A 26,118-nucleotide genomic window follows, 5' to 3' on the forward strand; every position below is an offset into this window, starting at 1 on the left:
TTTCTTGCAGGCTATTCACAGAATAGCAACCAAGAACATACTGTTGGTGCTACCAAGCAGTGATGCACAAGCAACGTTTATACCAGACTTTGTGTGAAAAATAGCATCAATCTCCACCATTGTCCAACTTGCATGGATGTAAAGGTTCTGTGTTGATTAGCTAAGTAAACATGTACTAATCGCTTGGCAGTAAATTATTTAAATCTTCAAACCTCAAACCCATGCTTCTTGTCTTCTCTTATCTAAAGAAATACATAAAGTAATGGAAGTCTGAACTGTGAAAGTGAACTTTGGGCCAACTGCCATCCTTGGTAGGTTTTATGTTGAATAGTGTTCAATATTTACAAAGATTTGCTTTTTTATTTTTTGCTGTGGATAAGCTGATAACACAATTGAGAAAAAACGTGTCTTGCGGTAAAAAGTTTATGGTTTAGTAGATTACTTTTTTATTCAAGACTTTTGATGACTTTGCTTTTAATATATAATTATTGCTAAAGGATCTGCTTGACAGATATTGCGGTGCAAGCTCCAACAAACTTCTATCTATATCTTATAATCTTTTACCCAGGTTTACAAATAAGGTGCCACATATCTAACAGTGGTTTTATTCTTCCGCCTTTATACCCCAGATGTGTCCCTATATGGGAAGATCACATCAGATTCCCATTAAACCTGAGGGAGACATGTATGCTTGAACCTTGTCTGGAGCGTTGATTGTCAATCTAACATTTTGATGGGATATTTCAATCTGGAACAAAGTGGACCAGCTGAGTAGCTGACTGTGGTTAAAAAAACAAAGTATTCTCTTAGGTGAGCTCAATTCCTGAGTTGTTCAATTATTTCAGGATAACAACCGTCAGATATTAGAATCCCATTTCCAACCTCGTTCTACTTTACACAGACACAGAAATATTCCTGAAATTAAATTGACTGCCTACTGTAGGTGTATGAGAATTGTGAATGTAATCTGTGTGTTATTTCTGCAGGTTGACAATTTCTCCGGAGAATATATGCCAGTTAAAGAAATGCCATCTCATTAGAATCTGCAGGAGATCTTCTCAAGCATCTTAACTCAATCGCCAGAACATGGCTTTTTTTAACTCATTTTCAATGGTTTAGTTTAATTCACTCTGCATCAACACAGTTTATTTAAGTTTGATTTTCTTTAATTTCAATGCTAATAGAATAAATGCTCTGATACAGGACTGTAATCACTAGCTTCTCAAGATTACAAACCCCCGCTTTAAGGCAAGAGTGTATTGTAAGTTTTCTGAAATGTGATGTTGAAATGGGCAAATTAGGCAATGTCTTGTTAAATATGTGCTAATAAGAATATGTTTACAGAATAAAAAGCTGATTATTAGATAAAGCCTGGTTAAAAATGCTTGTTACTTTTGTTGACCTATTAGAGGCAACGGTTTTTACAGAAGGAATTTAAGATATCTTTTCATATCACCTCGTAACTCCAAAAATACTGCCAAAAGTCATAGAAAAAAGTCAATATTTGTAATATATATGTATAGTTCAGGCTGTATATCACATATAAGACAAAAACCTTCCTAAGTCAATGTATTATTAAAGATGAAGATATAAATTGCAAATACACCATTGTCTAATTCTCACTTTCTGCATGCAGATAGAAAGTAAGTTAGTCTAAAGTTTAGAATCGTATTTAAAAAGAGAAATCCGCAAGATGATGATTGATAGGATATGACGAAGAATAAATTATGAGTGAGAAAGCGAAATAAATGGCGGAATATGCTCGAGCATGAATAAGAATAATCTTCCTGACTGAACATACAGTATGTGCCAGTGTATAAAAAAAACACTTTAATGTCAGGAAATAGTGTGTCGAAGACAAATGGCATTTGAATTTGAAAGATGCTTCACCACTCTTCCATCACATTTCAGTAATGCTGAGTGCAAACAATCAGGTCAAAACACATTAAGCAACACTACAAATCGTTGCAATACATGAAAGCTGACGGTTAGCAATTTATAGGGAATTAACGGGTCTCAGGTACTTAGGGTAATTATACACAATTAAATATAATCTTTCTTTTGAGTATTGTTATCACCACAGCAGGCAGCTTTTAACTAGGATATGTCACGCTCCAATAACATTTTGTAGCATGGAGAAAGTTCCAAACAATTCTTAAAACGTGTGGCTGCAGTGATAATTATTAACAACTACTTCTCAATTAACAGAATGCTGTGCCAGGCCTTCTACTGATGGCCCTAATCATTCATACTAGTTATTTAATTGAGTGAGCTTACTTTGATCATTAAACATAAGCTTATACAAGTCATAAAAGGCTGTTATATGGGTTTTTTGTGGCAATGTTCTTTTTAGTGTAGGGTTAGGGTTAGTATAACCATGTACATACCTCCATGTTTGCTTAGAATACAGTGTAGTGTTTTTGAGTAAGGAAAGGACTTTTATTTCGAAGTGTGATGTTGTCACAAGCTTTAAACACTTGTATTTGTACTTACTGGGGTCATTAAACATAGGCTAATTCTGGCAATAGATAGCACTGATTCTTCTAAGTTTTGACTGTTACCATTTGTTTATGAAGAATTTGAATGGGATTGGGCAAGGGTTAGGATTAGTACAATCATGTATATACCTCAACCTTTTCTTTTGAATGAGAAAGGGAGATTTGTTCAAATTGTGATGTTTTCACAAGCTTTTTAAACTAGTATTTGAATGTATACTTACTGTGGTCATAATCATAAGCCAATACAAGTTTTATTACTTTTTTGACGGTTACCCTTTGTTTATGTTTTAAGTATTGGTTATGCAAGGGTAGGTTTAGTATTACCATGTACATACCTCAATCTTTGCAGTATTCCTTAACTTAGACATGCATAAACAAAACGGCCCCAAATGTAGGATCACTCTCCCGTATTAAAAGGTAAGTAAGGTCATTCTTACTTTAGACATAGTGCAACTGAAAAAGGAAACTTCAGTTGCATACATACAAAGCATGGATAACAACAAAGCTCTTACCCCAATGGCTGTGAGGATGGGAACCTGGTAGATCCACTTAATGTAACCAGCGCTGAACTCCCAACACCTGCAAATGATACAGTTACAGAGGAGAGGAGAAGAGAAGGTAGGATAAAGTAGGAAAAATAAGAGACGGAAGAACAAAGGACATGCCATACTGGAGGAGCAGTGAAATTAACAAATAAATAGTAGCAGAGAAGAGGACGCAAACAGTGGCAGAAATAGATGGAAATTGAAAATGGGGAACAAAAAACCGGAGTGCCCTTACATAATGCTAAAGAAGACAAATACTGAATGGAAAATGCAAAAGGCATCAGAAAAACATAAATAACGGTAACATTGTATGTTTTGCAGCTAATTGTCGAGGTTCCTGGAAATGTTTTCGTTCTCCCTTTTCATCTTATTTTCCTTTGTTTTCCATTCATGTTCATTTTCTTTCCCTTTCCATTTATAATTGAACCTTTTAAGTGAGCCTTATATGTACTACTGTATGTACTATGCATTATGGCTTCTTTTAATTGCTGTTGCCTCTGTAGTAGAGTAAAAATGCTATACCTTTTTCTTGTTTTATCCTTTCTTTATTTTAAATTATTATATGCATTATATCAAATGTGCTTTGCTATAATGTTTTTTACCCTGGCATTCTCTCCATATGCGAACGCGCATCATCACACAAACATATAGCTTCCCACATTGCGTCTCTTCCAGGGGATTATGCAAATACGATTATACAGTTGTGCAAATATGTATTGAGCAGAATCCAAGAGTGTGTACTTTGCATGTTGAGCAACCATGGTCTCTAGAAATACATTCCCAATGTCTTGTGAGGAAATTATAGGAAAGTACAGTTGCAGTGCGTCAAACAGAAAATTGGAAGAGTGAAACAATGTCAACTTTGACTGTTCTTCTATGAAAGGCTAAAAAAAACACATTAAAGACAATTCATCTGCTATTTTGTAACTGCTTTTTTGCTTTTCCATACACACAATCATACGCGCTTCAAAATCAAATGTCCTTTCTTTTTTTTTAAATGTACTTGTTTGTTGTATATGTTTATTTATCTTGGTTTTTCTGCGACCTGGCTCAAAAGACCACAACAAAGTGGAGACACAACATGTTAACGGGTAGAAAAATATGTTTATTTGCACAAACCATTCAAATCAAGTAATGTGTATACTCCTCAGAGCCGGGTGCCTGCAGGAGAAAACAGAGCGAGAACAGAGAGGAGCAGAGAGGCTTTAAATAGCTGCCCTGAGTTACTGCAATCAATGCAATCACTGCAGCCAATGCAGCACAGACAGAACAGCCACACCCTCTCTACTGATGAACCCACAGGGGCATCACAGCCCCCCCCTTAAGACGGGGCCCCAAAGGGGTCCACGACAACCCAACATCCTTCTTCTTAACTCCAGCTTTTTTACTTTCCTTCTTAGGACTGGAGGACGCTCCTCCTCCGCCGCTGTCTTTGAACTCTTGCCTTGCGATTTCGTACTGCTTCTTCGCCTCCACTGCTTTTATGTCCCACTCCTCCTTGGGTTGGCTGGCATTGAGCCACAGCATGTAGGCGCTCATCGGCCTCTTGGGCGCGCCGACCTCCTTCGGCCTCCTCTTCTTCGGCCTCCTCTTCTTCGGCCTCCTCTTCTTCTTCTTTGTCTCGATCTCAAAGTCAAAGGACCGTGTTGGACCACTTTTTCTACACTCCGAAACAGGCAGGTCAGTAGACATCCTACGGCTCTGCGCACACGTAACAGCATAAATTGGAAACACACTTGGAAATTGCAAACCGCTCTCATCTGGCTCCACAGATGCCAACGGTCTGGAAACCACTACAGACGGTGGCACACCAGCCCACACAGCAGTACCAGCAAGATCGTTGCCCAAAAGCATCTGTACCCCATCAAGTGGCAACGCGGAACGCACGCCGATAGACACAACTCCCCGTACCAGCTCACAATCCAGCAATATTGTATGACGTCGCACAGGAATCAAGCCCATCTCCATGCCCCTCATCAACACAAAATCCCCAGTCTCTGTCTCTGACGAAAAAGGCAACACTGACTTAACAATAAATGAGTATCTAGCTGCTGTGTCACGCAACACCTTAATCCGAAAATACTTGTCACTACCAACTACTGATACAACGGCTTCCGTTATGAACGGCTCAAAAACAGAACCCACATCCAAGTCGGCACAAACCAGCTTCTCATCAGGCACCATGCCCGATCCTACACCCTGCGGCTTTTTAACCAAAACGGCAGAACAACACATGGCTGGAGCATGTGTTGAAAAACGAGGCTTCCCCTCAGGTTCCAGCAACGGACACTGCTCCTTCCAATGACCCTCTTCTCGGCAATAATGACATTGGCCCACTCTGGCGCCCTCGGATCGCCCCGGACCTGCAGATCTACGGGAGGAGCCTGGTGAAAACTTTGCACCACAAGTTCCCCATACACACACAGGTTACCAAATAAGGAGTGATAGTGACGCGTAGAAAAACCGGAAGCTGCGCTAGCCTCTGGTGGCTACCATTAGCAGCTAATTTTTCTTCTCTGATTTTTGCATAAAAATAGAATTATGGACTATCAATAATTTTTTCAAAGTGACAGACACATTGCTATAACCTCTGGATTAACCTTCAGCCGCGTTTTTTCTCGTTTTAATGCCAATGAACACGACTTTTGATCAGAATAACAGCTAAGGTGAGCATATCTCCGTGTTTTGCTATCTAAAGCTACTCGTGTGTTGTCTGTATTTGCTTCCCCTGTCACAAGTTCAGATCGCTCAGTGAGGATCCTTATATTTCTATAATCTGTGGAATCTCAGGATGTTACCTAAGCTTGTTTGTGCAGATCCAATAAGTATATTGATCGGTATAGCTAGAGTTCTGTGCTAACAGCCTTAATATTTTTTTGCCCGTGGCTAATTCAGAGGCTCAGCGTTAGCTTTGAGGTTTTAAAAAAAAAAAGATCAGTTAGCTGAGTTTCTTCCCGTTACATAGATATGAAACATTCATAGTTTATTAAATCTTAAGAAGCCCTTAGACACTTTTGCTTGCAGATGTTGTGATTTTGGCCCCTTCGGCGGGTCCGTGGGGCTTAAGAGGGAAGTGTTGAGACTGATTTATTCTAAAGTTGGTTGAGACTGTGAAGTCAAGATATGAAACAAAGAAAAAGGAAACTCAAGTTGCTGCTGCTACACCTTTTTTATTTTATTTTTCTAAAATCAAGCACTTTATTTTGAGATGCACAATTTTTCAAAAGCTTTTTATTTATTTTTTCTATTTTAAATGCAGCCTAAGAAAAACATCAAACATATATACAGCATTATATATTTGTAAAGTTCAATGTTAAGTCACAATAAATATTCTCCAAAAGTTTTTTAATTGTACTTTTTAATATGATTTTTCAGTCACTTGTTGATTACATGCAGACGTTGATACAGCTTCTTGGCTACTTCAATATATATCACATTAATTCAAAACGCAAGTTAGACATTATGATGTTCCGGACCTTTCCTCTGACCGGACCTTGTTGAATTGTAGTTGAATACCCCTGGTTTAGGCCAATCAAAGTGATTGCAATGAAATCTAAGAGGATGTGGATCAGTTTTGGGAATTGTCCTTACCATTTTCTACATTACACAATACCCACAGAGCAATTTCCATAAAGATTTTCTCTAAAAGTTTTGGTGTGGAAAAGCTTGCTTCAGGACCCTGATTCCCCCCGCATGAAACCTCTTTGAGAAAGTTGACTATGAGCTGAGCAAACATGGCAATGCGAGCAAATCTCAGCTGCCAGGTTCCAAAATCATTTGGAAAGCCTTCCCAGGAGAGGGAAGTTTCCATCCAACAAAAGAGTTTATTTTGCAAATTAAATCCTGAATATTTTAATATATTTCACTGTTGATTTGAATGTCAGCACAATTATAAGATAATTCCCAAAGTTGTTTTAGTGGCTCTTGTTTTGTTTATATTCAAGCTTATCCATACCACTTGTTGACCTTTTTTCAACCTTGGTATTTTTGGTGTAGAAAGAAGACCTGTATTCAAACATATTAAGTAAGTAAGTAAGTAAGTAATTTGCTCTCTCACCTTACATCTGCTAGCGTTGTCCTGACAATCGCCCACATTGCCACAAAAACAGCTGGAACACCTGAAATGAATGAACAAACAACAGACAATGAGCTGTGCTGACTGGAGGATGTCACATACTTTTTTTACCTGAATCGTTGTCGAGGACACATTACAAATGTCCTGTCATTATCATGCATGATATTGAGGAAGAAGAGTAAAGGTTAGCATAGTTGTATACATTTTTTTAGAGAGGCCCTATTATGCTTTTTGGGGTTTTCCCTTTCCTGCAGTGTGTTATATCGGTTTTAGTGCATGCCTACAAAGGCTTAAACCCCAAAGTTCTCCCACACACTCCCCAAAATGATAAAAATTAAGATCGGCACTGACTTTTTTTATGGTATGCAAGGAAAAGACAGTAATGATACGATGTCTTGCTAATATTGTATATAATATTGTAATACATCAGTTTAAAGTCTCCAACAAACTATTTGTGTTTATCATTGCTTTTATGCTAAAAACATATCCTTCAAGTCATATTTGCTAATGGTCGATTGTGATGGGAAAAAATGTAGCTTTGCCCTGGACATGGTATACTCACACAAGTACTTCTCCATAACAGCAAAATGCAGCTTATGTACTGTATCTTGACACATTGCGGCATTTCTGATGTGTTCTTATTAAGTAAAATGGCACGGAATGGCACGGACACTATGCATTGCAATTAACTCTAGAAGAAAGCTGTTAGACTTTGGACAAAGACATCCAAACTTTGAGAAGTCCTCATAAAGTTAACACTAAACTTAACAATAAGACTAATCATTGTTCTGAATTGTGTGGGTTGTTATTGATTTCGCTTTCACTGGAGAGTTATTATCTTTTTTTCATTTATAAAATTCTTTAAAAATAAACAGCAAAGATTGATGTGTCAATGTAGTAAATTATCAAACCTGTTTTCCTGATAAATTCTGAACGTGTGTAGACTATGTTTATGGTTTTTATATCATGCACGGAAACAGCCTAATATGCATTTCAAGAATCAAGAGCAGATAGGGCCGTAAGGCAATTTTAGAGATAAGAATACACATTGTTATACAGATTTTAAAGATCAAAACTATTTTGTGGAAGGAAAATGGCACTGTGATGAAATGCTGTATCTGTTAGAAAAGTGTGTGACCCACTGTGAGATATATTATAATTTTGTTTAATTTTTTATAAAAATCACCAACAGTATACATTAACAATGGAAAAATGATATGGCTACTGTAGCAAGACAAACCAACACTCTAAATCAACAGCAGATTTAGCGGATTTATGGTAGCTCGTTGAATTGTAAATCTTGCTTATCTAGATGTAAGAATTAATATCTACTACCAGGGATTGTGATGGAGAAATTACTTATGTAGCCTCATGAATACATCTTCCCTGAAGTGATTGTATATGATGAGGATTGTGGTTGTGCGAGATCGACGCCTGAAATGCATATTGTTCTCACTCTTTCATCTCCTAAAGCATCCAATGGAAATATGGCAGCTTCTTCACAGTCACCATAATGTATCAGTTGAACTTCAACTACATGATAAGTCCTCCCCCGTCTTTCAATATATGTTGAAGCAGAGAGTCACATTTGAAATGCATCTTATCTGTAGCTAAAACTTAAAAAAAAAAAAAGGTAACAGAGGCTAAGAGTCTGATGTGTGAGAGCGGAGCAAAGTGCACGGATCTATCCACAATCTCATCGTGATCACTGAGCACTGCCATGCATCAGCAAGGCCTTTGGCCTTTAATAATTTGTCATGTTACAGAGAGAATGTGTGCTGCAGAATGAATTTGGTGCCTACTGTATGTCTCCTGGGGAAAATGAAGAGCTGGATGTATACATTGACAGAGCCGATTTTGATTCTATCCTATAACTCTAAGGCTTTAAGAGATTGTTTGTTAGTGCTGGTCTGTAACATTATGGCGGTCACAGTCCGGTAAACACGGACACGAGTGGAATACACAGCCCTTAGATACGGAACGGAACGTTTTGTCCTGCACATGCACAAGGAAAAATGAGACAAAGTCTTTCCAATAGTTAATCAAACTAAACAAAAAATTGTGCAAGTGTTTATTAAGGAAAGAACAGGTCTGTTGACTAGGATATAGAACTCACAGATTTAACATAATGTAGTGTGTTTTTGACACAAATTCTCCAATCCTTTACCAAAATCCCAAGGACATGTAGAATACTGCGTATTACCGCACACATTTAATTATCTAAACAACACATTTACATTATGATCTGTTAGCTTGTGCCCTATCATACTCCGTATTATTGTTTTTCAGTCTTTTGAGGTCAGTAAGAGGTTAACCCGCGTCCCTCTGGTCAACTGTAGAGTTTCCAAATGTACCAACAATTGAGAATTAAACTAAAGAATGAAATACTTTATTTTAAAACAGGTCCATTATTTTGAAAATGAACTGTGAAGAATTTAAACTAGCATTTGAGACCTTAAAGGTGGGGTAGGTACGTTTGAGAAACCGGCTCGAGATACACTTTTTGTTATATTCCATGGAATGCTCTTAACATCCCGATAGCAATGAATATCTTAAGTGCTTTGACAAAAAATTCATTACAAAATATCATCTGTGGAAGCCGTAATACTGTAAAAAGCACGACCAATCATTTTAGCCGGCCCGGCTAAAATAACTGGATGGCCTACCTGCCTGTCAGCCTTCCATCTGTGCACAAACTTATCTCGTGCCCTCATTGGTCATGTGCGCGTTCGTGTGTGTTGGAGGAGGGGCTCTGTAAGGAAGTGGCCGATTTTTTCCGGCTGTGTATTTTCAAATTCTAGCGATCTTGAGTTGGTTTCTCCAAAATTACCTACCCCACCTTTAAACGCATCAGAAAAATGTTGAAAGAGGTAATACATCAAGTGAGAACTGGGGTTGTTTATTTCATAGACTTCCATACAATTAGTCTTTTTTTGCAACCAGAAAATAGACACTGCTGGTCATTCAAATAATTCAGATTTAGAGCATTGCCCAATTGGCTTTTTGGCTTGGTACTGTATAAACTTAATTTTTGCGTCTAGGCTACAATGTGTTCTGGGGATTGTTTAGAACGGACGTTTAAGAGCCTGTGTCCACATAGCACCTTTTTCTGAGCACCAGCATCTTTTTTCAGCTCATACAAACAAAATGTGAGTGCACAAATCTCCCCGTGGGTGTTCATGTTGAAAAACTATGTCAAGCAATTATAAAGTAGCACAAACAGATTAAAATCCAAGGAGGTGAAGCTACCCTTTCATATAACAGCGCTGATACGCTGTCAATATATCTTTTCATATAAACAATTAAAAAAGCCCTCAGAACCTAAATAAAAACGCTCTGCCCTAGGCACTTTGTGGACACAGGCCCTAAGTTGTGCTGCACCATATCATAGGTGTTATGTGTGAAATGGTAATTTCTCATTCTTACCCCATCCGATGAGGATGAAGCCCCAGAGGTATTTGGAGTCTGATCGGAAGGCCATGAAGATGAGACTGTGGAGGTAGAGGCCTTCTACCAGCATCCAGTAGTAGTTGGTGGCCAGGAAATAGATGAAGAGCACTACAGCGAACTTGCAGCCAATCTGTTAACAAAACATTAACACAGTTATTGAATCCTATTTATACATGACCATTAGTGTGCCTGTGTGTTGACTTCTGAAACATATCCCTAATCCACAGGCGCTGTAGGAGAGATGATCTGATTATATTTTGTAGCACCTTGCTGTATACATTTGCACATCAATTAGGAAAAGTACACAGTTGTGACACAGAAAATACAAAGTTCAAGTTAAGTGTTGACATTCACTACACCATTAACAAACAAACAACATTGGTTTTTATCACTATATTCATGTCATTTAAAATCATGATATATAGAGATCATTTTATTTGCATATCCTCTTAAATAGCGGCTGTTATTCGAACTATCCTTTACAATATGAGGAATTCACACAAATCCTACATTTCATGATCTACTGTATAGTTTTATTTTATCACATCATTTTAAATATATATTGTATAACACATTGAGTTATTCCCACACTCCTTTAAAAGCTTTAACTTTTTCAGTGCCATTTTTTTACAGATTTTCAAGGGCAAGGATTAAACTACATGGTTGGGTGCAAATCAAAATAATTGCTGTCACATTCAGATTTGCAAACTTATTGGTAATTATGTATGACTCATATCCACCTGAATCAAACAAGCGATCCTGAACTTTGATGCCAATTAGAGATCGCTGGAGTTCTCTCTCAAAAGGGAACTTTCGTTCACCATGAATCTGAATTGGAATGCTATTCTTAGAGTATGTTGAGAATTTACTGCCGGAATTATGTCTCGGAGGTGTTTTGTCGGAAGAAAATGTTGCATTCTATGAGTTTGAATAATGAAGGTATTTTTGCTAAATAGCAGCAAAGGTTTCCTTTATACTATTCTTCTGCAAATATCAGAGTCCAAGTTGGTAGATACGCAGGAAACTGTTATATCTTTACTGTATGTGTGCAAGTGGATCATCATTTGGTTGAAATTTGAGAAAACCAGAGACACTTTGGGGGTTTTCCCTTTCCTATATTGTGTTAAATACTATATTTTAGTGCATGTAAATGGTCTGCAAAGGCTAAAATCCCAAAGTTCCCTCCAGAGGGAGTTTCTCTCCAAAACACTCCCCCCCCCCCCTTCCTGAAACGCCTCCATTGGACTACCTTGTTTAATTCTACTACATAGTGACATCACTACGTACCACTCAGGCTTCTATTGGCTAGTGCTCAAACACATTGTATGTGATAGGCTAAGCGGCGGAACATCTCTAAGCGGTTTACCAATCAAAACAGAGCCAGCCAGCTAACCAATCAGAGCAGACTGGGCTCTGGTTTCAGACAGAGGGTGAAAAGAGGTGCTGCAGCACAGGCAGTATGAGAAAAATAAAGAGCTTTTTGAACATTAAAGCATGTAAACATGTCAATGAAGGGGCACAAAATAGAACTGAAACCTAAAAATGAACAAATAGATCAGCAAAATCAATGTGGCTATAATTTGGCAACCCTATATATGCTTACATAAGAAAAAACCCAAGGGCAACTAGTTGTTCATTTTTGTGCCAAATCTTTATTTTTAAAAGCTAAGAAAATTCATTTGATCTCACAGTGCTCGGGAGGATGCTTACGGCAAAAACAAAGACGGATTCAAATGTCACTTTTAATCACATAGGTTCAACAAACAAAGTCTCCTGTTAACTCTTTCACTTGCTTTTTAAGTTTTTACTAGTTGTTATCCAATTTACTCTCAGTTTTCTAAGCAACTGGATAGACATGCAGACATGCATGAAATGCAGGTAGAAACAGCCTCGAGCTTTCGGTCTATTATGCAAACCTCCATTTTTATTTTATGGGGGGGGGTTCAAACACTTCTGCCACAGTGAATCAAAGGTAATATTCATGTTTGTCCTTGAAAGTTTCATAAAAATGTGATCGATGATCAGCAATGAATCTATATACTTAGTTATTTCCAAGGGCTTAGGTGTTTTGACAACAACATTTTATGCACCAATTTATGATGCAAATTTATTTATTTAATCGTTTATTTGGCAGGGACAATGCACAGTAATGAACACTTAAAACATTCAAATGTGTCAAGCGTAACAGTGCCAGATTTAGCTTTGAGCTAATTTCCATCCGCAGTCCCTCCACATAAAACATTAAAGAAAATTACATTTTACAAACATAGCAAAAACAAAATACATGAAATGCAAAAAGTGCAAAAGAGCAAAAGCAGCATACACAAGTATTTACCACATGGCAGTACAATATAGCAGCTACGACATATAAAGTGCCCGAAAAGATAAAAGTGAGATACCCCTGTGTTAAAGTGCATTTAGCGGTGATTGCAAGACTGTTTGTTTCTAAACAAATGTCATTATTTATGTAACTGCAAACATAAAAATTAACATGATAATCCAAAGTAATAATTATAATGAAATACAATGCAGTAAGGCTCTCAGGCATAGCATTGCTCAAATACTTATTATTCTGTTAATCATCTCCTCTCATTTAACATTATGGCTGCTAAATCGACACACATGAAAACATAATCTACTCTTGATTCATTATTTTTACAAAATTACATTTCAAAAAGTAACCTCTTCTAGTGTCCATGTAGATCTCCGTCAATGATACACATTTATAGCTCATATTTGCTAAGGTTAGGGTTAGTGCCAAAAGCAAGGTTTTTCACTCTTAAAACATAGCAATAATTTCACTTAATATTACAAAGAACACAACAACTTGTGTATAGAATGTAAGAAACTGAGGGCTTATCTATTTTGCACTTACCTAGTGTCTAATACATCACTCAACATTCTAATCACTTGTACAGCATAGAAATATCACTTGAACAACTCTTAACCTCCATGTATCTAGCATTAACATGGTACACTAATGGCGCATTTCCACTACACGGCCTCGCTCGGCCTCGCTCGGTATGGCTAGGCCTCGTTAGGACTGGCTCACTTTATGGCGCATTTCCATTACAGTTTAGGAACTGGGGTAGTATCTATAGTGTGGCTATATGTGTGGCTGATGCGCCGGTGAAGATGGCCGCATCGTCTTCGTGCTCCTCTCCAACTTTGCCCATTTTCGTATTTTGTACATATTTCTTTTACTTTTGCCGTTTTACTTTTAACATGGTTCGCAACATGCTAGCCGACCGCACCTACTCTGCCATACAATATAGCAGAGAGGAACTTTTCCAATTGCGAAACTTCGTGGACAATATTAACCCTCCGACAGACAATGGAGATTCACCATGGCTACCTGTTGCTGTTCTACCTGAGAGACGCAAGAAGAGGACAAAGCGCGGATGCCGGGCCGGGCTGCTGGTCAAACTGAGAAAACGTGAGAATCGGCCCCCTCTTCCGAGTATTCTTCTGGCTAATGTTCAATCCATTGAAAATAAGCTAGATGAACTCAGAAGCCGGATTGCTTTTCAACGGGACATTAAGAACTGTAACGTGTTAATTCTCACTGAGACTTGGCTCAACCCCGCTATCCCGGACTCCGCTATTGTCCCTGACGGATTCTCTATTTTTCGTCAGGACCGGACTGCAAACTCGGGGAAAAGTAAGGGAGGCGGTGTGTGTGTAATGACTAACAACAACTGGTGCTCAGATGTGAAAATTATTTCATCGGACTGTTCCGCACAGCTAGAGCACCTCATGATCTCATGTCGGGCCTTCCATCTGCCGAGGGAATTCACATCTGTTGTGATAACAGCAGTGTATATCCCGCCGCAGCCACTCGCCGACAACAACACGGCACTCGATCAGCTGTTTGGGTTTATTGATAAAACCGAGACTTCACGGCCAGATGCGGCGTTCGTTGTGGCCGGAGATTTCAACACCGCCAACATGAAGAAGGTTTTGCCAAAATATTACCAACACATCAACTTCCCGACGCGCGGGGGAAACATACTGGACCATGTTTATTCCCCTTTCCGGAATGGATATAAGGCTCTCCCTCGCCCTCCCTTCGGCAAATCAGACCATATCTCACTACTGTTGTTGCCTGCTTACAAGCAGAAACTTAAAAGGGACAGACCGATAACAAGGACAGTACAACGATGGAGCGAGGAGTCAGATTCAGCACTGCAGGATTGCTTTGCATCCACGGATTGGAGTGTGTTTGAGGACAATAACATCAACACACACACGGACACTGTCATCTGCTACATTGGGAAATGCATCGATGACGTGGTACCGAAGGTTTCTGTACGGACATTCCCAAATCAAAAGCCCTGGGTAAACGGTGAGGTGCGCGGCAAACTGAAAGCGCGCACTCTCGCGCACACAGCGGGAGATTTGGAGGAGTACAGGAAGTCTAGGTATGATCTCCGGAGAGCAATAAAAAATGCAAAGAGACAGTACAAAGAGAAGGTGGAATCTGACTTCAAAGGCTGTAACACTAGGAATATGTGGGCGGGACTAAGGACAATGACTGACTACAAAGGAGCAGCGGGGGGTGCTGCGGGAGTGTCTGCGTGCGCATCTCTCCCAGATGAGCTAAACAGTTTTTTTGCACGCTTTGAGAGCAGCCAGGCTGTGGAGGTACAGAGGGACCAGGAGCTACACTGCCCTTTTGTTTTAAATAGGGCAGATGTGTGTAAATCCTTTAAAAGGGTTAACCCACACAAGGCTCCTGGACCTGATGGCATCCCTGGCCGTGTTCTCAGGGTGTGTGCAGTTCAGCTGGCAGAGGTGTTCACAGACATCTTCAACAGGTCCCTGCTGCAGTCTGTAGTCCCCACATGTCTTAAACACTCCACCATCATTCCTGTCCCCAAAAAGACAATCATCACCTGCCCCAACGACTACCGCCCAGTAGCACTCACCTCCATCATAATGAAGTGCTTTGAGCGGTTAGTCAAATTATTCATCACCTCCTCCCTCCCTGAATCTCTGGACCCCCTGCAGTTTGCCTACAGAGCAAACAGGTCCACAGACGACGCCATAGCCCTCACCCTCCACACTGCCCTCTCACACCTGGACCTGAAGAAGAGGAACACATATGTGAGAATGCTGTTCATTGACTACAGTTCAGCATTCAACACCATTGTGCCCTCCAAGCTGGCCATCAAGCTCAGAGACCTCGGACTCAACAGCGCCCTCTGCGACTGGATCCTGAACTTCCTGACGGGCAGACCCCAGGCAGTGCGGGTGGGAAATATCACATCCTCCACCCTGATTCTCAACACCGGTGCCCCTCAAGGCTGCGTGCTCAGCCCTCTCCTCTACTCCCTGTTCACCCACGACTGCGTGGCCACACACAGCTCCAACACCATCGTGAAGTTTGCTGATGACACGACCGTCATCGGCCAGATCACAGACGATGACGAGACGGCGTACAGAGAGGAGGTCGAAAACCTGACATCTTGGTGCCAGGAGAACAACCTCCATCTCAACATCAGCAAAACAAAGGAGCTGATTGTGGACTACAGGAAGCAGCAGGGAGAGGGACACGCCCCCATCGCCATCAATGGGACTACGGTGGAGAGAGTCAAAAGCTTCAGGTTCCTTGGGGTCCACATCACTGAGGACCTGACATGGTCTCTTCACACCACCACCATCACTAAGAAAGCTCGACAGCGGCTCTTCTTCCTCCGCAGGTTGAGGAGGTTCAAAATGGATTCCAGGATACTCTGCAACTTCTACAGGTGCACGATAGAGAGTATCCTCACTGGCAGCATGACGGCCTGGTACGGCAGCTGCACCGACCTCGATCGTAAGGCTTTACAGAGGGTGGTGAAAACTGCACAGCACATCACCAGGACGGAGCTGCCATCCATGGAGGACCTTTACTCCCAGCGGCTCAGGAAGAAATCACTACGGATTATCAAAGACCCCCATCACCCCAGCCACAAACTGTTCTTTCTGTTGCCGTCTGGCAGACGTTACCGCAGCATCCTGGCAAGGACAAGAAGATTCGGAGACAGTTTCTTCCCGCGGGCAGTGAGACTGTTAAAAAATTGAACTGTTGAAACAACTTCAAACATTCAACTGCTACTCAGTAGTATGTATCTAATACCTAATATATATATATCATTCCAATAACTTGTATATAGACTCATACTGCACTATTCCACATCATAACTTTATTTCATTTTTATAACTATTATTATTTTTGTATTGCTCTTGCTCTTATTGTTATTATGTTATGTTATTATGTTGCATTGTTGGAGAAGCCTGTGACATAAGATTTTCAACTGCATAATTACTCTGTAGCTATGTCAGATTGACAATAAAGAACCTTGAACCTTGAACCTTGAACCTATAGTAACGCAGTGTAGGCGGAGAACCCCAGAAAAACAACACAGCCGTTAGCTGTTAGCACTCAGAGCTCACAGCTCCTCATATATGTTCAGAAACTAGACAAAAGTTAAACAAGTACAAACCACAGACTGCCTGTGTCATGGCGAATACAGTCGCTGCTTTATTTATGTCTGTATAGGCCGTTGTTGTGAGTGTGGACGGTCGGAGCATATACTGCGTTAGCTTAGCCAATCTCCATTTAGAAAACACGCATTTTAAAAGGTTTTTCGCCTGCCGTCTGTCTGCAGACTTGTCAAAGCATTAATTCATGGTTTTTACTAACCGGTATCAGTATGTTGTTACTTCGGCATCATTTTGAAACGTGTATTACAATTAAATCACGGTCAAATATGTCCATCTTGTTGTAGTTGTAGCCCCCTTGCCAGCGATTCTCTCTCTAGTTTAGCATACTCAGCCCGACTCAGCCCGACTCAGCCTCGTTGTCTCTGGCCCTAGACCCACGATTTTATGAGGCCAGAAAAACTGTGAATTAGGACCCGCCGGCCGGTACTAGGCCAAGTGGAAACGCAACCAAAAACGGGCCGCTGACGTCACAGCCCTCTTAAACCGTGCTCCGCGCTGTAGTGGAAACGCGCCATATGTGTTGGCTCGATGGAAAAAATCAAAGAAAATATAAAATGTGCTCTGTGCATCCTATATAGGTACATTGTAATAAGCATTTCTTTGACTGTGGTTAGTGAGATGGAATATATAAAGAGAGGCAACAACGACAGAAAAGTTAAAGGAGGCTGAGGAAGAACTCAAATCAAGACGTTAAAGCTGTTTAACACATAAAATATAGGACCTATGCTTGTCAAGACCTATATTGATGGCTCCTTGGAACTTTATCTCCAACTGATCCAGAAAATGTGCTCTCTTTGAAGTGTTCCTATAGAAACCTTCAGCTCTAAAAACCTTTGGGTTTCTCCTGTCAGAGATTAGATGTTCTTGCCTAACTGAATTTTTCTCCAAATCAAATTCTGCCAACTTCTTTTTGTTGATATTCAAAACAGTAAAAAAAAAACGATTATCATGTCATTATCCGCTACAAATTAAGGGCTGACACAGTGTTCATGTTGATGGATGGACAGAAGGGGAAATGCATTTTGAAAAGATATGGGCCAAACAGGTGTCGCCCCAAATACTGATATTCACTGGAAATAAATGTCTGGTGATGATAGCTGCCACAGCCCTGTCCTATAGTCAACACCACTTGATGGACTTGATGGGAAACATTCCAAAAGATGAATAGGAAAATGTAAAATGTCTCAAATGGAGATTTGAAGAAAGAAGTGGCTGTAAACCATAAGGCTTTTTAGAGAAGGACCGTGGTAGATGAAGTCTACATTTTGAAAGTGGTCTTGCCCAATAGTGCACAACAATTTGTTCCTTATGTGCAAGAGAAACATCTGTAAGAAATAACTTGAGCACCACTGAGACATGCTTTCTGTTGCATGCATCCAATCAAAGTTTGAGAGGACAAAGAAGCAAAAGTCATTATAGCCAGCATATTGCAATCCATGTGAAATACAAAATCAAAGCTCGCACACTATTCAGCTTAAAGCCACAGTCAATCAGTCTAAAGAACGTATTTTCAGACTGTGCGCTCAAAGCACTTCAACTTCAGGTCTAACAGCCAAATGTATAGTTGTTGGAACAGGCAGTAAGAACAAAAACAATCAAACAAGTAGAACTGGTACTCACATACTGAGAGGTGTCCAATGGAGGCAGGCTAACTGTCTTAAAGTTGTCCAACAGGGCAGAATCAAAGTCCTGCAGTCCAGTACTGGGATAGACCACTTTGTCCATCACAAAGATGCTGACTGCCCGTAGCATGAAGGAAACAAACAGGTGCATGTGGATGTAGTTTCTGGTGCAGTGAAGACGCCTGCCAGGAGAACAAATATAGTAATCACTGTCAATGACTAAAAGCACAATGAGCTGCAATCCAAACTAGTGAGACATTTGCTTAGGTGGCAACAAACAAGGAGTTCTAGCCGGATAAATGCCATTTATTTTAGCTCAGCTTTGACTGAAGGGGATGTGTGAGTTGTTAGAAAATAAAAAAACAAGTCCAAGGATAGTCCACCTACTCTGTATTGATGGAAAAAGCAAAAATAAGAAGCTTTATTAGTGTCATGATTCTGTTGAAGTCACAAGCCTTACATGCGGATAAAATCATCAGCGTATTGAGTGAAATGTCTTGCTTCTGAAGCTTTTTATGGGGCTTTCCAAATGAACTTTCAAAAGTGTCCTGTATTCATATTTTGTGATAAAATTGCCCTAAAAAAACATATAAATCCCCCAACAAAATCTTCCAACTTCTCATTGGTGTGTAATCACTTGAAACCAAGAATGGTCATTAGGAAATAATTAATTATTCGTATACATGGTTCTCTTCCACGGTGTCTGCGATGTTACAGTAGCCTAGAACGGACAAACAAAACTCTGGCTACCTACATGATTTAAAAAAACTATGGTAAAAGCCAGCCACACCTGAATTGTATAATTTGTAAAGTAGTGTTATGTTTAAAATCGCCTCTGACAGAGGTGAAGGTTGTTAAATATACCATGTTGTTACAGCGGTTTTGTAAAAGTAATTTGAAACCGCAAACCCAACGGCAGATCCTGTCAAAGTCTTTTTTTAAAAGATAAACTTCCTTTAATGAATATAACTCATCTGCGTCATCTACAAAAATACAACATCTTGTTATATAAATATAAATAATGGTGCTTTTAAAGTGCTGCTAGCTTTTTGACCGCAGTGAAAAAGTTGTTTTTGAAAAGCTTAACGCCAATAAATATGGAGAGAGAAGTAAACCGTTTTTTTGTTAGGTGTTGTGAATTTTGGAAATCTCCTTTTTTTCAATACTTTCTGACATTTAGACTTTACAGTGCTCATGGAAAAAAGAAAAAAATCCCAAGCAGCCACCACCGGATTCTAACTTTACAAATAATACAATAATAATAGGAAAAACAGACAGAGCAAAGCATTGAAATGTTGGCATGTAGAATCAAATGTCAACATAATGAAAGAAGCTTCAACCATTCAATGGAGCCCTAACAAAGCACAAAGCATATTTTCATTCTGAGCAGCACTATAGTAATTGTTATTGCTCATATTTACTGTAAAAAAAAAGGCTTACAACCCCCCCCATTCAAGGGTGATAATAGGTGCGTTCACACCGGAGTACTTTGGTGTACTTTTCCCACAATAGTTCATCAGAACTACGATATATTTGCGTTCACACCAAAAAGCCCCAGGAACTAAAGTAGCTCAAATGAGTTCGTCCGACCCGCTTTTCAGTCCCTGCTAGAGAGCAGGGACTGTTGTGGGAGAAAATAGTTCGTACGTCTGATTGGCTGTGCGGAATGCAAACCACGCCCGTTTGACTCAGAATTTTTTTTTGGAAGCGGCCATTGTATTTGCTCGTTTACCCGAAGACATTACTTTTGTGAAAGCAGTTATTATAGCAACACTAAATAAATCATCGAAGCGGTGGAATTGATGAGGATGTCTCGGCGCTTCTGGCGATTTACTCGGAGGACGCGAAGTGCGGCATTCAGAAGCTTCTACTGAATGCAGTTTCAGTGGATCAGCAAAGTTAGCAGACCTGGCAAAGTAATGTCGTGACGACTACAAAGGTAAAATAAAATACATGCACTGCACTGTTTTAATCTGCACAATACTGGTCTTAGATGTACTTTTATTTGCTCAGTAGATCGAGCTAGCCATGCTAGAACTTGCTAACGTTAGGTCCAAGCTGGCTAACAACATCTAGCTAGCTAGCTATTCTCAGCCGTGCCCGCTATGAACACGTTTTGACTTGTGAATAAGTGTACAATGTTCTGTAATTTGCTTCACTAACTCATGGCACTAATCGTGTGTTTCAGGCGAGGTGTTTCTCTCAGGATTAGAAACTAGTTTTCCCCTCCGGGATAAAACGATAATATAACGTTAGCAATTAGCATGCTAGCTGGACATAATGCTACCTTTGTGGCTACACTGAATGCATAGAGGTAAACAATAGATTGTAGTTGCTATAATTTCAAGTAATTTGCAACATTCATTCTACATGTTAATGGTAAAAGCTTAAACAGTTGATTACCTGCATGCCACAAAGACTGATGTTCTAATATTTTTGCACATTTAAGTAGAAATGTAATTGAAATTCAATTTACTGCCTAAACATTGTTCCTTGTATTATCCTAAATAGTTTGACCTTGTTTCCTCAGAAGGCTTCTCAGACTACATGGAGGATCCCTCAGAGAAACACAGTTTCCACGTTCAGTTCCCCCCCGCTGAGAGTAGGCAGCTCCACACCCTGTGCCCGGTCAGCGGACACCATCAGGACTACTATCTGATCACAGAGGATCCCATCCTGACCGCTGCTGCCATACTGCAGCAAACAGGAGGGAACGGAGGTGAAAACACACTTTATACATTAAGATATGTGGAGCACAAAGAAAAGCATTGCTAAAAAACATTTAGCAGCTAAACTGTGGATAACAAGTAAACCACATTGGTTTGTTATTCAATATTCAAAAGCTTTTTGAATCATTACATGTCACTTGTTAGACGCTTTTATCCAAAGCTTACATACTCAATACTGTGGGCAATCCCCACAGGAGCACTTTGGGGTGAAGTGTCTCAGGGACACAACGACATGCTGACTGCAGTGGGGTTTGAACCTGTGCTCCCCTGATCCGAACACCAATGCACTTATCCACTGCGCAACACGCCTCCCTATCATGTCCTGAGAGCCCTCCATCCCCCAATTGCTAGTGCCTTCACCATTTAAAATGTTAATAGTCAAATCAAAGGTGTTCCCCGTGTTCCTGCTGTTGTGTGCCTGCAGAGACAGACTCAGAGGTGGAGATCGCCCACAGTGATGACTCTGACGTGGGGGGGCTCTCTGTTATGGGCTGCTCCCCTTCCGGTATTTGGACAATGTTGTCTCGTTGTTGCGATTAAACTGATCTTGTATCTTGCATATTTCACCTTAGGAAAGTGGGCACGCGATGACAGCTTCCTTGACACCATCATGGCGATGGACCGCCGTGCCATGGTCAGCAAGGAGAATGAGGACCTGCGTGCCAAGGAGATGCACGACGAACGGCTGCTGCATTCACACAAGGCCCAGGAATCGAGGTGGAGCAACAAAATACCTTTCAGGCTGGGCTTCTGGCAGTGCTAAGCGAGCTGATTAAATCCAACAGGCCTTCAATACAAAAATTAAGAAAAACTTGTCATTGATAAACTGTACAATGACTTGTTGGGAGGCGTGTGGTGCAGTGGTCTGGTGCACAGGTTCAAACCCCACTGCAGTCAGGATGTCGTGGTGTCCCTGGGCAAGACACTTCACCCCTAATTGCCTACACCTGGGACAGTTAATTTTGTATTATTGTGATTATATATATATATATATGCCACTGTTATTAATACTGACACCTAACTTTGCACTAAGGTGTGTCTGCTGCTGAGTCTACCTATTGTTATTATATATATATATAGCCACTGTTATTATATTGTGTTGATACTACTGACACTTATTGATCTGCTGCTGATAAATAAAAGAGAACCTACATGCACGGCACTAGCATCATGACTGTCTTTGTTTAAACCAGCAGCAGTGCACAGACTACCCTGTGTGTGTGTAACGTAGTTCTTCAGGTGTGTATGCTTAACATGTATGTATTTATCACAGTAAAGATGGTATACAACAGTTTTTAACCTCATCCCATTGTCTTTAACACACATTTAACATAATAATATACTCATTAATATACAAATATACAGTATGAGTACTGTTTTGATACTGACATTTAATCTTTGCACTAAGGTGTGTCTGCACTATTGTAATTGTGTCTGTTGACTGGTAAATAAAAGAGAGAACCAAATGCACTACAAAAGATCAGCTTTATTGTCAATTTACAATTTCCATGCTGTTCAGATGCCTCTCCCCAACGTTGCTTCCAGGCGAATACAGAAGAGTTGAAAAGAGCCCTTGGACATTCGGAAATCTTTGATCCACTGCACGTTGGCACCACCTCCCACCAAGGCGATGTTCTATTGTTCACCCAGAGAGAGCGCGGGACACGACGCGTTCCGTAGTATTCGCATATCTGGAAACACATACAAAGACACAAATTAGCCCTACATAACTCCATAAATCCAACATTAGATAGTATTAATGTAATTTAATGAACGTACCATTGCTGTTCTTTTGGCGTGATAACGATCATCATGCTCAGCTCTCCTACGGCGAAACATGTCCATAGCGTGTGCTTTTCGTGGTCCAATCCTTTTATTAAGGCTTCTTAACCGCCTTCGCCTCCGACTCAGCATTTCTATTGCATTTGAATGGTCTATTTGTATTTGTGGTTATTGGCTTAAATAACTCAGTTACGAAGCTGTATAACACGACCACCAAAACGTCAACTCCATACCGTGCCTGAGGTCGGAAGGTAAACAGAAGCATACAGCGGAAGCGGAAGTTTTTTTTCTTCTTCTTCTCTCGTTTTTTTGGCAAATTGCAACTTTAAGGTGCATACCGCCACCTACTGTACTCGCCGTGAAGTTGTTTGCGGCCTGCCAGTAAACCCAAAGCAGAAGAAGAAGAAGTGACGTCAGCGGCTCATTTGCCTAATCCACCCCCAGGAACTCATTTTGGTGTGAACGCGATCTGCTTTAGTTCATCAGAACTAAAGAGCTCTCATGAACTAAAGTTCTCATGAACTACTGTGGGAAAAGTACTTGGTGTGAACGCCCCTAATGGCACCATATTCAGTATTATGGGATTGTTTCATCCTTAATTGGCTCTCAAAGTTAGTTGATTAAGAGTAGAAGTAATTATTTACTAATTATTGTCGAGAGCACTGTGTGGCAGCTGAATTTAAGTCAGGTGCTGTAAACATTAGCATGAGCCTTTCTAGTGTGCAATAGGAGTGTTTTTTCCTTTATAATTGAGATCAAAGCATTCATGCCTATATGGAAACTCATTGGTTGCATTTCTCATTACTGTGCATTACACATCCTTGATAAATCAGTGTAATTAGAAGTGTGTCTAATGTGGTTAATAAGACTTTAAACTTAAAAATTGCCAACAACAGCACGCAGAAAAAAGCTGACGATGAGCATTACTCAAGATGAATATGTCCTGTTTTATGATGTTAAACACATAGCAAACATCCAACCTGTGTTTGTAAAAGTCTATCTTAATGGATTTTTCAAATGTAAGCAGCAAATAACCCATTACATGTGTTCTGTGTAAAGTTTTCCTTCTTAAAAGGGTCCTAATATGCAGTTGTTGGGGTTGTTCCCTTTCCTGTAGTGTGTTATATAGGTTTTTGTGCATGTGAATGGTCTGAAAGGCTAAAATCCCAAAGTTTTCCTCAATCTTCTTTTTGTGAAAATGTTGGTCAAATCAGGAAAAAAGTTTATATTGACATTGTGTACCTATGTGTCGCATCGTGTGCTCGTGTGACACATAGTTTATTATAATGGATGGAAGCTAGGAGATGCCTTTCAAAAATGCACTTAACACTGGCATTGCCCCAAACGTAGATTCGTCCTGAAAATAAATGTCTTTTGATAAATTACAGTCATTATACTGTGAATATCTGGACACTCACCAGCCCTTCTCTGTAAACGACATGATAATACACTGTCTGTTACCAACTAGGATTTTGCCTAAAACGCTGCTTGTTTATTGCAGTTTCCTGTCCTCCCCTCAATCTGTCTTTTTGTTTCTTCTCTTACCCTCAAAGGCAAACAATTATAAATCATTGCCACTTCAGCCAAATGGGTTACACAAATGAATCAAGTGGGCAAAGATTTCCAAAAGCTTTTTGAAGTGAGATGATTACACTTACTGAAACATGAGGCGCGTTCACACCGGAGTACTTTGGAGTACTTTTCCCACAATAGTTCATCAGAACTACGATATATTTGCGTTCACACCAAAAAGCCCCAGGAACTAAAGTAGTTCAAATTAGTTCATCTGACCCGCTTTTCAGTCCCTGCTCGAGAGCAGGGACTGTCGTGGCAGAAAATAGTTCATACGTCTGATTGGCTGTGCGGAATGCAAACCACGCCCGTTTGACGTTTTTTTTTGTAAGCGGCCATTGTATTTGCTCGCTTCGGCCAGCGCACCCGAAGAGATTACTTTTGTGAAAGCAGTTATTATAGCAACACTAAATAAATCATCGGAGCGGTGGAGTGATGAGGATGTGTCTGCGCTTCTGGCGATTTACTCGGAGGACGCGAAGCGCCGCATTCAGAAGCTTCTACTGAATGCAGTAGAAGCTGGTCTTAGATGTACTTGTATTTGCTCAGTAGATCGAGCTAGCCATGCTAGAACTTGCTATCATAGGTCCAAGCTGGCTAACAACATCTAGCTAGCTAGCTATTCTCAGCCGTGCCCGCTATGAACACATTTTGACTTGTGAATAAGTGTGCAATGTTCTGTAATTTGCTTCACTAACTCATGGCACTAATCGTGTGTTTCAGGCGAGGTGTTTCTCTCTGGATTAGAAACTAGTTTTCCCCTCCGGGATAAAACGATAATATGACGTTAGCAATTAGCATGCTAGCTGGACATAATGCTACCTCTAACATATACATTGTAGTTGCTATAATTTCAAGTCATTTGCAACATTCATTCTACATGTTAATGGTAAAAGCTTAAACAGTTGATTACCTGCATGCCACAAAGACTGATGTTCTAATATTTTTGCACATTTAAGTAGAAATGTAATTGAAATTCTATTTATTTTTCCTTTTTTTTATTGATTGTTATAATTGTACTCAGCCATGTTATGTTAGATGTCAATCCACTTACACTGTAACTACTCTGGCCTTGAAAGAAGGTTACACATCTAACTGATGTCCACTAATCCCTATAAAACAAAGTGCAAGCATACATTAAACACAAAACAATAAATAAGGGCACTTGTGTGCTGATGTTTATTTTTTATTTGATATTATTTGATCCTATCTTATCTTCTACTTTACACCTGCATTTTGTACACTGTCCCTGCCTGCACCATGTCCAATGTTGTCTCGTTGTTGCGATTAAACTGATCTTGTATCTTGCTTATTTCACCTTAGGAAAGCAGGCATGGGATGACAGCTTCCTTGACA

The 26,118-nt window shown here is 40.0% G+C and overlaps 1 protein-coding gene across 1 annotated transcript in view; it reads right to left on the reverse strand.

Annotated features, from left to right (window-relative positions):
• pth2ra (parathyroid hormone 2 receptor a) overlaps window positions 1–26,118 on the reverse strand; it is a gene marked incomplete at its 5' end in the record, with an annotated part of 84,415 nt that overhangs the window by 23,785 nt on the left and 34,512 nt on the right. Inside the window, 4 exons of the mRNA XM_034134196.1 lie at window positions 3,011–3,077; window positions 7,101–7,161; window positions 10,545–10,698; window positions 18,678–18,861. Coding sequence (XP_033990087.1) covers window positions 3,011–3,077; window positions 7,101–7,161; window positions 10,545–10,698; window positions 18,678–18,861 — 466 coding nt within the window. The remainder of the gene's footprint in view (window positions 1–3,010; window positions 3,078–7,100; window positions 7,162–10,544; window positions 10,699–18,677; window positions 18,862–26,118) is intronic.

Source organism: Trematomus bernacchii, unplaced genomic scaffold (genome assembly GCF_902827165.1).
Source record: "Trematomus bernacchii unplaced genomic scaffold, fTreBer1.1, whole genome shotgun sequence".
Lineage (NCBI taxonomy): Eukaryota > Metazoa > Chordata > Actinopteri > Perciformes > Nototheniidae > Trematomus > Trematomus bernacchii.